This window comes from Capra hircus (genome assembly GCF_001704415.2).
Source record: "Capra hircus breed San Clemente chromosome X unlocalized genomic scaffold, ASM170441v1, whole genome shotgun sequence".
NCBI lineage: Eukaryota > Metazoa > Chordata > Mammalia > Artiodactyla > Bovidae > Capra > Capra hircus.
The window spans coordinates 57438000-57452961 of record NW_017189516.1 but is presented as its reverse complement, the minus strand read 5'-3'; the positions used below and the strand labels follow the sequence as shown (position 1 = coordinate 57452961).

Genomic DNA, 14962 nt, shown 5'->3' with positions numbered 1-14962 from the left:
CCATTGAGTCAGTGATGTCAGTTAATTTCCATTCGTGCCCTTTTAAGGTTATCTCCTTTGTCAAAACTCACCACTAGTTTCATCTGCCTTGGGAAACCCATCTCTGAATGTTACTTAACTCATCTCCTAGCTAGCATCTTTTCCTCTAAACCCGTTAAAGGATACTTTGCAGTTTACAAAGAGCTTTCACCTAATTTACCCCTTGCTTCTCACAAAAATTCTATGAAGTGGAAATTGTGCTTTTCACATGACAACTTTTCTGGCACTTTCCCAGTGTCTCAGCTTCAAACCCTGTAGCAGGAAAACCTCATGGGGTCCTCTTTAAAAGATTAGTATATTTAATTTGCATTAATTAAATTAGGCCACTTCTTTTTAAAAAGATAGCCAATGCCAGGATTAATCTAACTCCTTAAAATGGAACTTCAAAGTCATAAATATGCTTGAATAATCTCTGTAAGACGTGTGTTCTCTCGAATATATCCTTGGGAGATCACAGACATCACGTAGAGATTTAGTAAAAATGACCACCCATGAGGTGCTTAATGATTCTCTGTTTTTCTGCTACCCCTAGTGTAGCTTTGACAGAGCCTGGGAAGGAGAGACGAGGAGGCATGCCTTCAGCTTGGTCTCAATATCCTGAAGCTGATCCCACCCTGCTACCATCAAACATTCACTCGGAATCAAAGGTGCCAATTCCAAATCAAGACCCTAACGATTTCTCCCAAGCAAACCAGGCCTACGGAGAGGCTGTGAGCTGGTGGCCACTGGATCTGAGAAGGGGGAGCCTCAGGACATCCCCCAGCCAGAGGGCTCTGAGACGGAGCAGCAGTATCCTCTCAGGATCTGTCAGTTTGGAGACCTTCCAGGAGAGAAGCCAGGGTGTGGTCAGCTTAAAGTGTCCAGGTATCACAGAAGCACAGGAGACCAGTTCAGAAAGGCGAGCAGAACTCCCCCTAGGGAAGAAGCTCACCAAAAGTTTTTCCCAAAGCTCGATGCACTTTAGCTCTGAGGGGAAAGTTCACAAAAGGTCCCCGGTGGCTCACAAAGACTCAAAGCTGTATAGGACATTGCCCTTGCGGAAGCTGGAAGGCAGCCATTGGAGATGCCGGGGACCTTTCAGCTACTGCTTCCTGAACCGAGGGCAGGATGAAGACGGTGATGAGGACGAAGAGGAGGGAGAGGCCACCCACCAAGTCTCTTGCCTCTTTCGACCGCAGATGACTCAAGCCATGCCAGACCCAACCAGCCCACCCCTGGCTGTTGGAATTCAGAAGCAAGGAGGAGAGCTGTCCAGAGGTTCAGTGCTGAAGGTCTGGGCCGAAGACTTGAGTGGCCCAGATGATGTGGACTTCAGCAACTTAGCTTTTGATGCCCGGATTGCAAGGATAAATGCCCTTAAGGAGAGCACATATACAATGCCCGATGGGTTCCTCGCAGCCCAAAATGATGCCAATGAGCTGCTCTGCCTTGTCAGGGCAACCAAGGGAAAGAAAGAGGAGTCACGCCCTGAAGCATATGACCTAACACTTTCTCAGTACAAGCAGCTATTATCCATTGAGTCCAGACAGTTGGGAAGTGCCTGTCGGAAAATGGCAATGGCTGAGAAAAGCCCAGAAGAGATGCTCCTAGCTATGACTTCCAGCTTTCAAGTGCTCTGTTGCCTAACAGAAGCCTGCATGCGATTAGTTAAAGTTGTGAACTCCGAAACACAGCGGCAGGAAATAGTAGCAAAGATCGATGAAGTGGTCATAAACTACATCTGTCTCCTGAAAGCTGCCGAGGCAGCCACTGGAAAGACCACTGGTGATCCCAATGTTGGACTCTCGATGCGACATTCAACCACCATGGCCGCTCTCGTAAGCACACTAACACGTTCTCTCAAGATGCTTTTAAATAAATAAAGTATGAAAGTCACGTCATAATCTACCTTTGCAAAGCCATACATGAACTTTTATTTACTTTATGTGTACGATGAACAGACGTCTCCTTTCTTCTCTCTGTATATTTTGTTATTTTCTATGAAATAGGAGATAAAAGTCACATTGATGAAAAGTTGAAATGTACTAATCCAGATGTATTCTGTTTATATTATACATATATATACATGTAAAAGAAATATACAAGAAAGTGGTGACATTTGGCTATTTTTCATATAGTCAAAACTCCAGGTATGTGATGTGAAATTTTAATTTCTGCTGTGTTGGAGCAAAACAATGAATCCTATCCCCTTTCCTTCCAAGCTGATACTTGGAGACCATATCATTCATATTTAGAAGTAAAAAAGAAAAGAAAAGGAAAGAAAAATCACAATGTATATAAAACAGTACTTATGTTTTAAAGCTATGATTTTTAAGCATTGGAAATAGCAAAAAGACATTTAAAATTCAAAAAGCTATTATGAATTATTAGCGAATATATATAATAAATTAATTTTTGCTCATAGTGTTTGGTTATCTGATGCTTTTTTCCAAGAATCCTACATATTTCATTTTGGCTTATGCGATTTGGGCTAGAAATGGGGTGGGAATGGATTCTATTGTGTCAACACAAATACTCTTCATGATGTTTCTAGAATGAATGTACTTCCCAAATAGAAGAACAGAGGGAACGATGGGCAGGTTTCTGGATAATACCTACTTATAGACTAATTATGGAAAATGAAAGTAATTCGGAATACCAAAATTAAATTGTTTGATGAAAAGAAAGCTCTGCTTTGACTCAGTGTCAAACTATACAAACCAAAGACAATCTCTCTGCCCACCATTTCAGCCATGAAACATAGGATTTCCTTCAGAGTGACAGAGCATTTAGAGAAGTATTTGCAAAATTACAAAAAGGAACATAAAATGACCCTCACAAGTAAATGCAGGTCCAGTAACATGAAGCAGACCACTCATCAGGCTATGAGTCACATCGCAGATCACAGCTCTCAGCAAAGAGCTTCATGCATCCTCTCTGCAGGAGCCCATGCTTCCAACCAAATTTGTGATGACAGCCTAACACTGGGACAAAGTTTTGAATCTGGAATGTTACAGAAAATCAGGGAAAGATAGTTACTGTAATATGGAAGCCATACTGAAATAAATAATGAAGTATTTATGAAATGTTCTAGTCTGGATTGGCTGATAGAAATATGTAAGCTGGGAAAAAATTTGTTTAGAAAATGAGTGGTAAACTTGACCACTTTAAGTGAACCTGGTGAATGCAAAGAAGTTTTCAGAACCGTCGTCTCTCTAAAAATGTATCTTTGAGTCAAAGCAAAAGGATGCCAATTCTGCAGTTGTAAAATAAAGTTGATAATGTACATATGTACTTCATGGCTCTTTTAGTGTTCAAGCTACACACACTCTTATTTATGTAGGTGGCTTCTTAAAATATGACAGGAGTGTGCCCAGTGCAAATATTTCCATTTTTGTAGGCATAACACAGTCCCCAGTTGCTATCTCTCTCATCATTCGTTCCATAGAGACTCAATAAAAAAAGCCACACATATTTATAGGTGGTAGCAAACAAAAGAAGTTTAGACATGTGTTATTACAATGTTTAATAAAACATTATTTGATTACAATTATAAATATTGGTGTTTGATAGAAGTATTAATGGTGTTTACTGTGGAAAATTTTGGTAAATATTCTGTGTACTAAAATATTAATAGGATTGTGTTCTATGTCAGACAATGTGTGAAACATATATATTATCTCATTTAATCATCACAATGATCTCATGGTTTGGACGCTATCATTAATTCCATATGGAGGCAATATGGTTTCATAGTTAAGGACATGGAGTTTGCAGTCAGACACTTCTTGATTTAAATTTGGGCTCTGCCATTTTCTATTCCTTTCATCTTGGGAAAGATAGTCAATTTTTCTCAGTCTCAAGTTCCTTCTAGTAAAATGGAAGTCAATAATAAGACCTATTTCCATAGGATTGTCATGAATTTTAAGTAAAATTATGTATATGAAGTTCTTACTGCAATACCTGGCAGAGAGTAAGCACTCAGTGTTATTTATCACTATCATCATAAGCATTGCATTAAATATATTGCCCAAGATAACACGTGGGGGCTGTTCGTTTTATATGCATATTGTATCCTGACTGTGCAGAATACATTAATGTATTGCATATGTATAAAAGAACTATACAAGAACGTGACATCTCCAGTTAGAACACCGTCCCAGTCCATTTCATTTCTTTGGGAGGCCTCAGTGAAATAGCTCTGGGTCTTTCTAATCAATCTCTCAGAACCTTTGGGTGCACCAATAAATTTTTGTTTCATATAAACAAACTCTTTACTACTTAGAAAACCTCAAAAGCTCCCCTCTTGCTAAACGTGCTTCTCCTAAGTGGGGTCCAGATCCACTAGAGTGTAGGAAGAATGTATTAGAATGATCCGTGTGTTTATTTTTATCTAGCCTTTTTTACATTTGTGTATGTTTTATAACAGCCTAAGAGCACAGTGGTATATGTACATCATTTTCAATAAATCAGTTAAATAAGCATATGCCTGGTGCATGTATGGGATATTGTCACAGACAGAGTTGCACTCACTGAAGTGTGCAGACCACTGAACCAGAGAATGAAAGTTTCTTGTCCCTAAGGTCCCTTACACTTAGTCTGCAGCCTAGTTTTCAAGGTGTATCACCTATCATTTTAATTAATCTTTTATTATAAAGCTTTCAAACATATACAGAGGTAGACACAATCATATAATGAATCAATATGTACTCATCACACACCAATTCATGTCCAATCTTATTTTCTCTATTTCTAGGCACCTCCTTCCACAGCGTATGTAGAAGCCAATCCCAGACATCATAGCATTTAATCCATGAATATTTCGGTAAGCACTTACTATAGATAAGAATTTTTAAACATAATCATAATGCCATTTTTACACTTTTTAAAATTAAAAATTCCATAATATCATCAAATAAATGTTACAGAAATAATGAAGAAACCCCCAAAGACAATCATTGTCAACAATTTAGGACATCTGCTTTCAATTTTTTCAATATCTATGCTAATGTTATTATTATTGTAGGTGTTTCTGAGTGTAACTTTTGACTCAATCTGAACACATTTGCCCCGTTTCTGAGTCTCAGTTTCACCATATCTTATGTAAGTGGATTGGCTGGAAGAATCTGATTGACATGGAAAGACAGAGGGCTCAGATGAATCACCCTCACAGTATTAGGCTGCCAGTAAAATCCAACGACTTATGCAATTGCATTAGACATTAAAATTAAAACAGACCCCTCAGCCCAGCTGAAGTTAGTCTAATCACAAAAGAAATTATGTTTCAGAGAAGAAGAACTGACTATATTGAAATGACCAGCCACAACAACGTTACAATAGATCGATTCCTTTTGCTGTGAATTTCCTCTTTCATCATGCTCCATCTTTGGAAAGACAATTTGCATTTCTGTTCTTCTTTTATATAGTTCTAAGTATCAGTTATTCTCTGAATGTTATTTCTGAGCTACTCAGGATGGCACTCTTAATTTATTCCTCCTGGTTTACTCTTAATTTGGCAATGTTTGTTCTCTTGGACTGATTATCACCATTTGTAATTGTGTTAACTATTTTTGAAATTGAAAAACAAGGCAAATTAGCTATGTTCAGGTGATTCCTTCTCTGTTCTAAACAGTTGAGAATCTTCACAGGAGTCAAAATATATGGATATTATTACATTGTTTCTCTAACCTGATTTTGTGCTGTGAAAGGGATTGATTTTAGCTGGGGCGGGGGAGGATGTGTTTGAGATATAGAGGTGTAAAAGAGGTGTTTGAGTATATAAATGTGTGTCTGTCTGTCTGTGAGTATAGTTTTCAGTTTAGTTTTGTGGATTTCAGTGCAAGTTTCCCCTCTGGCAGTCCAAAAACTATGATAAAACTTTCAAGTCAGATTGCAGAAATAGCTTCTCAGCTTTGAAAGATCAAAGGGTTGGAATCTTACCTTTTGAACTGAATTTTATTCATACCAACTTGAACATCACTAAGTTGGGTACTTTTTATTCCACCTATTCCCTAGCCTACCCTTCTCACTTTTTCATTTCAAAGCTTGGAAAGTAACCTTCAGAAATTGTATTAGAACTTTTTTAATTTAATAAATAAATAAATTTCAAAGCCTATACATAGGAAATTCATGAAAGAACAATCCATGTCTTTATCAACTGTTTCTGCTGTAGAAAAGAATGGAATTAAATCCTGCATAGCTGAAAGAAGTAGATAATCAATTATCCCAAGTATTGTGATAACTTATTTCACCATTAAACTTGAAATTAACCCACTGCCTTCTGCTGAACTTGCCCTAATCTTTCCTCCATATTTATAATCGCATCTCAGTTTTCTGTTGCTTTAAAATTAATGTGCCACACTGCATGGCTTCTGGGATCTTATCTCCCCAACCATAGATTGAACCCGGGCCCTCGGCAGTGAAAGCATGGAATCCTAACCAATGGACCAGCAGGGAATTCCCTTCATGTTTCACTCTGCAGTCTAAATTCTTGACTAGGATGTCCTTTGCAGTCTCGTCATTCACAACGTTAGGAAGAATTAGCTTCGACTGTCAATATAGGTGGGATTGGGGAAGCTGAGTCTTCTTGGTTAACTCCAACCAAGTAATAGTTCTGTTTTCCTGTTGAATTAGTACCCTTGGCACATCTTGCTGTTTGACTACATGACCCATAACTCCTTTCTGTCTCCCAGCTCCCAGGGTGAGTCCATTCATTTGTTCAAATAGCTGTTAACAATGTCCTAGTCTGGGCACACACTCTGCTAGGTTCTGGAGGCAGGGTACAATATGATTGACGTGGTCTCTGCCAAAAAGGGAACACCCATTCTAGAATGGGTAATCCTTTGTTATTTCTCAAGAAAGAAGGGGCTCAGAGTAAGTCAGTGCAGGCAGTCTTCACTTTGTATGGTAGTACAGGACTGCAGAGAAGACCGTGCAGGCCCAAAATGCATAAAATGATCTTAATACTGTGAAAAAATTATAATTGTTCTGTGATCCATAAAGACTTTTAGTCAAAATATTCTCTTATCAATTATTAATGTATAGGGATATGACAATATAATAGAATGCCTATTTATCCAGTACACAGTCATTTAAAACATTAGAGACTCTGAGAATTAAAATGAGTCTTTTTGTAAAACCTTATAAAGAGTAGTTTGAACAGTACTTGCCTTTTTTGCATCATATAACTTACAGTATGGGCTTCCCAGGTGGCTTAGTGGTAATGAATGTGCCTACCAAGGCAGGAGATGTGGATTCTATCTCTGGGTCAGGAAGATCCCTTGGAAAAGGAAATGGTAACGCACTCCAGTCTTCTTGCCTGGGAAATCCCATGGGCAGAGGAGCATGGGGGCTATAGTCCATAGGGTTGTAAAAGAGTCCGACATGGCTTAGCGACCAAACAACAACAACAACTTACAGTATAGAATTAGCATCTTTGTATGCTTCAGCAAGTTGCCATACTCCTTTCTCAGGATGGATCAACTTCCAACATTTTATCATTGGTGCTTTTTTTGTTGTGAAATGTCTCTAAGAGTTCCTTGACGTGACTGTTTTTCCCCAGTGTCACTTCCTCGGGGAATGCTTCACCCTTTACGTCACAACCACTTCCCGTTTTTCTGTCACTAAGTTCGCCTTCCCTGCATCCCTCCAGACGACCTGCATATCTGTAATCCCAAATGAGGACAGTGATGGCATTCCCACAGTCACCTGCTTCTTCTATTACTCCGTTTACATTCGATTATAATTCTACTTCCAGAGTAACCACTTTCATTTCTTTGTTGCACTTTTGCCTTTATTGGCCAGTTCCCTGTTGTAATCATCCATTTGTTATAAAATGTTATATGGTTCTGTTTCATCACTCAGAAGAAAGGGAGGAAGCACAACTTCATGCTTTGCTGTCTGTGCATGAACTGAATACCAGAGGTCATATTGACTGATCAGTGGCAGACTTTGAAGGAGATAATATGATTAGTCATTGATCATCATGCGCATCTTTTATCATTTATTTCTATTTATTTATTTGGCTGCATCAGGTCTTAGTTGTGTCACTCGGGATCTTTAGTTGCAGCGCATGGACCCTCTAGTTGTGGCACGTGGGCTCAGTAGTTGTGGGACAAGGACTTATGTGCTCTGCAGCATGTGGTATCTTAGTTATCCAACCAAGGATAGAACCCATGTCCCCTGCATTGTAAGGGGGATTTTTAACCAGTGGACCACCAAGGAAGTCCCCATCTTTTGTTTATATAGTGGTTTTTTGATTAAAGAGTTAGTAGCGAAATTTGTACTTTATGGAGTTACTCACAGTTAACATACCATGGTAACCAAAGTTTAAACCATGTTGTTGGGGCACTGATGTTTAGCTAAACTGTGTTAATGGAGATTCACATATATCAGAGCCATCCAGAATGAAGACTTTCTGTACTTAGGTGTTTAAAGGGTCTGAAACCTGTGGTAAAAATGACTGAATGGGTAGCATTCAGTAATGTCCAATAGAATTTTCTGCAATAATGGAAATTTTCTAAATCTTTGAAGTACAATATGGTAGCAAAGAGAAATACATGGCTATTGAGGACTTCCAACATGGCAACCGAATTTTTAACTTCATACAACTTAATTAATTTAAATTTAAACACCCACCCATGGCTAGTGGCTACCATATTGGGCAGTGAAACTCTAGCAGACAAACAGACAAAAAAAATGTAGAAAAATAAGCATAATTGTGACAGATTGCAGTAAAGTCTAAGAGGGAAATTGATAGGCTGCTAAGGAAGATTTTCCTAGATTTGGTAGGATGGAGCTAACTCTGATCATTTAGTACACATGACCTCCATTTCACACAGTCCGTGCTAAAGACATGTAAAGGGTGTATGTAATGGAAACAGTAGCAGCTAAAGAGTATCCCTCATTAGAGTGCCCCTGAACAATGCCAACACACACAGAGACTCAAACAACACTCACTTGTTCTTAGCCTTTGGATGCCTTGGATGATCATGTATGATTTACATGGATAACTACACTTTCCCCAAGATCTGAAAATCTGCTGTGAATTTTGACCATAAATTATTTTATGACGATTACCACATACGATGGTATATGCCAATTGTGTCAAGTACTGACCTAACAGGCAGCATATGCAGTTTGTTCCCTGAAATATGTCTCTCCTGAAAACAGTCTGATGCCACAGCAACCCTCAGTCCAGAGCTGGAACTTTCCACTGCTTTTCCCCATCTTTCTACCAGTTCTTGGGCCCAACTTCCTTCTTGGTTAGGTTCCAAGCCGGATCCCAAGTCCACTCAGATGTGACCCAATCTTTCTGAGATTTAAAATATATACGAGGTAGAAAGGAATAAAGGAAGCTGTAAGCTCAGAGTTTGATGAAAGCCAATTTAACTTGAATCTCCACTATGCATTATTGTCTTCATTATTGCCTTTGTCTTCTTTCCCCGCTTTATCTCCCTGACACTCCCTACCCCCACCTTTCTGTACTACTTTTCTATTGCTGAGTAACACATTAACACAAACTTAGTGGCTTGCAATAACACACATTTAGTATCTCACAGTTTCTGGAGGTCAGGCGTCTGGGCACAGCCTAAGTGGTCCTCTGCTCAGGGTCTCAAAATGTTGCAAACAAGGTTTAGGTTGGGCTGCATTCTCATCTGAAGATTTGGTTGGTGATAACTCTGTTTCCAAGCTCATTCAGATTGCTAGAATAATTCATTTTCTTGCAGCTTTAGGACTGGCCATTATTCCTGCTATTTTGCTGGCTGGAGACCAGAGGCTGCCCCAGGGTCATAGAGGCTGCCCACAACTGCTTGCCACAGGGCCATCTCCAACATGGTTGCTTATTTTGTCAAGTCTGCAAAGAGGTTTAAGTCAGGTCTTCCCAGAATAAACTCATTTAATCAACTCAAAATTAAATTGATTTGGGACCGTAAGTACATCTCCAAAATTTCTTCACCATTGCCATATTCTGTTGGTTAGAAGCATGTTCTAGGTCTTGTCTACACTCAAGGGGAGAGGGCTGGATGGGGCGTGAACAGCAGGGGCAGGAATCACGGGGACCACCTTGGGGGCTGTCAGCCCTGCCGTCTAAGGCTTTTCCTTCAGCCTTCAAACAAACTCAACAGGTCACATATTCCTCTGAACAGAATATACAGTGTAGACACTTGAAATACAAACTTCAAAAGCTTTCAGAACCCACAGCTCTGACATAAGTCATCAAAGGCCACGTGGACAGCCTTTGGCCAGCTCTGTCTTGGCCCTGGCCCATTCTCTAGATTTATTTCCATGTTAATATGCCAAGCTTCTGTGGGGCTGGAAACTCCAATAATTATGATGCACTGACCTATACAGGTCAGGATTTCATTAATGGTGAGTCCATAGGTAAACTTTCTGCAGCAGCATGACTTTCTTCTTTGCATTCATTTTAGAGTCAAGTATGACTTTGAGGTCAGGTTACATCAAACAATTAAACTGGCAGATGAATTAGTAAAGATGCTAAACTTTAGCCAGCATAACCATGCCTTTCTCATGTATTTATGGGAAGGGGGATGAATAGGCTCCAGGTCACCTGCTCCTCAGTTATTCATTTGAAGTGGAGCCCACACAGTGAAGTTCAGTTGGCCTCCATGCCCACTTGGCACTGCTGGCCAGAGTACCCTGAAAGGATGCTCTTTCCTTCATGTGGGCTTAAGCAGAGATGAATATGGAGCAGGGCTCATTTCTCTATGGATTCTCTCCCTTTGTTTTGCAAAGCTATGTAAAACTATATTGTTGAATCAAGCTATACTGAAGTATTCTGTTCATACTCCCTTGATTTCTGAGAAAGCTGAGACAAGGCAAACAGACACACACACACCCGTGCCCATGCCTGTGATGTAAATAAACGTAGTGTCACATCACCCAGAAATACATGCCTGTCTTTTCTGCCTCCTGTCTGCCTCTGTTCCTCACTACTGCAAATGTGGTTTCTAATCTGTTACCAGTATGATTAGAATGACATTAATAAAAACACCTAACATTTATTCAGGCAAATGTGCCAGGTACTATGCCAAATGATTTTCGTGCATAGTTATTGCATCTATTTCCTAGAACAACCTCTGAGGAATTATTATCATGCCTTGCTTATTTTTCATTTTTTGCTATATCCCTCGTGTTGTACAATATCCTCTTGTAGCTTATTTTATACCTAATAATCTTTATCTTTTTTAAGAAAGAAAATTGAGGCTAGAGAATCCAAATATAATTGGCCCTAAATCATGGATGTTGTCAGAATCAAGATTTGAACTCAGGAATTGCAGTTTTCTTCACCAGGTTTGGGCCAAGTAGCTAGCTTGATTGTTTTTAATCAAATAAATACAGCATGTATTTTTTAAAAACTTAAATTCCACCAAAGAAATTACAGAATAAAAAGCAACCATCTCCCATCCCAAACTCCCCACTAAGTCCCAGTTCCAAGAGACAACCCATTTCACCAGTTCCTGTTTTTAGTTTTTCTAGTGATTTTCTCACCCCACTCCAGTACTCTTGCCTGGAAAATCCCATGGACGGAGGAGCCTGGAAGGCTGCAGTCCATGGGGTCACTGAGGGTCAGGCACAACTGAGCAACTTCACTTTCACTTTTCACTTTCCTGCATTGGAGAAGGAAATGGCAACCCAATCCAGTGTTCTTGCCTGGAGAATCCAGGGATGGGGGAGCCTGGTGGGCTGCCCTTTGGGATCACACAGAGTCGGACACAACTGAAGTGGCTTAGCAGAGTGATTTTCTCCTTAATTCTAAATAGTACGATTTGTTGACTTACCGACTATGGACAATCGCTGCCAATCACCTCTTGAACGATGAGGAATTCACTTATTTATGTTACCGCTCACCTTTCTTTCTCCTCCCCATCCCATATCTAATAGGGGTGTTACTGTGTTCTAGTCTTCATTATCTAACTTTAAATATTATAGTTAAACCTCTGCTTCTTGTTCAGTCATCTTTAGACGGTCTCTGTTGATTCCTCATTGATGTGGAATGGAGCAAATTATTTCCCCAGCATATCTTTCTTTCCCCCTCACCACTTCTTCACTCATTCCTCCTATTTTAGGCCATGAGTAGCACCCCTCCAGTACTCTTGCCTGGCAAATCCCATGGACAGAGGAGCCTGGTGGGCTGCCATCCATGGGGTTGCGAAGAGTCGGACACGGCTGAGCGACTTCATTTTCACGTTTTACTTTCATGCACTGGAGAAGGAAATGGCAACCCGCTCCAGTGTTCCTGCCTGGAGAATCCCAGGGATGGCAGAGCCTGGTGGACTGCTGTCTATAGGGTCGCACAGAGTCAGACACGACTGAAGCGACTTAGCAGCAGCAGCAGCAGCACCACCACAGTGATATCATTTACACTGTTATTAAAAGCAACATTGGTCACAATGTTTAGGGACCAATGTTTTGTAAACCACTACAGCCTGGAAAACCAGCATAGTTGACTGCTTTTGCAAAAACCACGATATTATCCAGAACTCTTCTAGAAGGTGAAACAGAGACCCCTATATGTGGAAGGAAAGAAGAAAGAGTTTACTGTGAATTCATTGCATCTTAAACTGGTGATTCTCAAAGTGTGGCCCTTGAACCACTTTCTGGTAACATAGAGATGTGGATTTCTGTGTTCTACCTAGACCCACTGACTCAGGTTCTGGGGGGTGAGGGGCAGTGGAGGGCGCAGTCCACCAGGAGGATTGAAGAGGCCACCATATAATTCTAATGAGTGCTCACGTCTGAAAATCACTGTTTTTTTCTGTACTAAACCTTGTCTTGTGACTGAAGCTTAAATTACTTAAAATGTGTTTAAACATTGAAATACACACAGAGTGGCTATGATTAATAGATCCAAAAGAGATGACAACAGCCACATACATAGTTAAGAGAACTCTCACCAGATTGGATTTTCAACATCAGGAGACATTAAGCAAAGAAGTTTCATAAGACAAGAGAAAGTAGACAGAACACAATTTGAACTGCATTCAACCTGGAGAAGTTCTGTAGCAGCAAGAATAGTCTTATATATGCCAAAGCAAGCTAGCTTTCTGCCCTACACTTGCCTAACAGAAGTTCAGTGTCATTGCTTCACAGAGCCCTTTTAACTAAATCAGATTCCTCCTCCTTATAAGTGCAAGCTTGTCCTACTGTTTCCTCTTAGTCAAGATTGGTAGCATTTTCATTTCTCTCATGAAAATGAAGTCATTCATTAGACTTAGATTGGCGGTACAGTTTACAAGCCAATAATCAGCATTTGTATTGTGATGATAAGAGGATTCATTTTATCCACCTTCAATATCATGGCTCCCAAGTCACTTGAAAGAATGTTCAAAGCATCAAAATAAAATAGACTCTTTCCTTAAATAGCATTGATTTTTCAAAATCATATCATAGCTGCCTTTGTATTTAGTTTCTAGGTTTTTTAAAAAAGTTTTTCTGAAGTTCCTATAGGTTTTCCTTTTTCCTTTCTCATGAAATTAAAATAGGCTATTCTGAATATCTAGCACTGCATTAAAAACCACCTCAAAATGTAGGAGCTTAAAGAACTGTTAGCATCCCTCCTGGGTCTGGGGTTGGACTCAGCTGGCTGATTCTCACTTGCAGTGTCTCATGCAGCTGCGTTTAAGTGGTGACTGAGGCCAGAGTCACCTGAGGCTTGACAGGGCTTCACAATGACTTCTTACGTGGCTAGCAACTAGCCACGAGTTCATTGGAGGCTGTCAAACAGAGTCTTCATGAGACCGCTCCGTGAGGTTTGGGTTTCTCACAACATAGCGATTTCAAGATTGCAGCACCTTTACATGGTGGCTGGCTTCCAAGATGGAGCATGTCAAGAGCGAGGGTCCCAAGAAAACCAGGCAGAAACTTCAAATCTTATAACCTAGTCTGGAAAGTCAAACAGTAAATTTTTACTGGTCACCTGAGAACCAGGTCCCAAGAGAACTAGGCAGAAACTTCAAATCTTATGACCTAGTCTGGAAAGTCACTCAGTAAAATTTTATTGGTCACCTGAGGCCTCACCATTGTCAAGAAGAGGAGAATTAGGCTATAGCTCTCAGTTGGAGGAGTGACAAAGAGCCTGCAGCCTTCTTTAATCTCTCCCTCGTGCTTCCATCAAAGCCTTAACAGATCCAATACCTCCATTGTGTTGTCCCATGGAATAAGCTCTTCCTGAAGGCATTCCTCTTTGCTAGAGCCGTCTGAGTTCCTTTTCTAGTATAAACCTATTTTTATCTGAATAAATATCATCCTAGGACTTTTCCTTGCCAACTTTCTTAGAATGGACCCCGCAGTTTCCTGTATCCAATATTACTAGGGGAATTTTCTCATAAAGATTTCATGGAATGTAACCTTCTTGAATGTTGCATATCTGAAAATACCTTCACTTTGCCCCTTTGCTCAATTGATCATTTGGCTGCATATGGGATTCCAGGTTCAAAATGACATTCCTTGGTTGGATGTCATTGTTCCATCATCTTTTTACATCAGTTTGCTGAATGTTCTCATTCCTTTAGCCGATCTGCCATCTCCCCACAGATCTGTTTCTTCTGTTTACTCACAATGTGAATTTCACAAGGTTGTCTCTAGATCTGGAATTGTATTTTGTTCAATTTGCTTGGAATTTAGTGCATCTTTTCCTTCTGAGATGTCATGCCTTTCTTCAATTCTAGATTGTTTTCCTTCTATTATTTTTTTTTCCTCTCAGTTTTCTCTATAGTCATTATTTAGTGTTTGGTGAACAGAACTGATATTTTTTTCAGAGATATCAGCTACATTGTTTTCATAAAATTCTTTTTAATGAACTACAGAGTGCTGGTTTCACACTTTTCTGATTTGGTTACAGTGTGCTCAATGGACTGTGTGGAGGTCATAGGTGAATAATACGTGACCTGGCCATATTCTAGGTGTGCACAACTACATGTGT

At 39.9% G+C, this 14962-nt stretch overlaps 1 protein-coding gene across 1 annotated transcript in view; it reads left to right on the top strand.

Annotated features, from left to right (window-relative positions):
- FRMPD4 (FERM and PDZ domain containing 4) overlaps positions 1 to 3153 on the top strand; it is a 206960-nt gene extending 203807 nt beyond the window's left edge. The window contains exon 17 of the mRNA XM_013976686.2: positions 577 to 3153. Coding sequence (XP_013832140.2) covers positions 577 to 1901 — 1325 coding nt within the window. The 3' untranslated portion in view covers positions 1902 to 3153. The remainder of the gene's footprint in view (positions 1 to 576) is intronic.
- The last annotated feature ends 11809 nt before the right edge of the window (positions 3154 to 14962 follow it).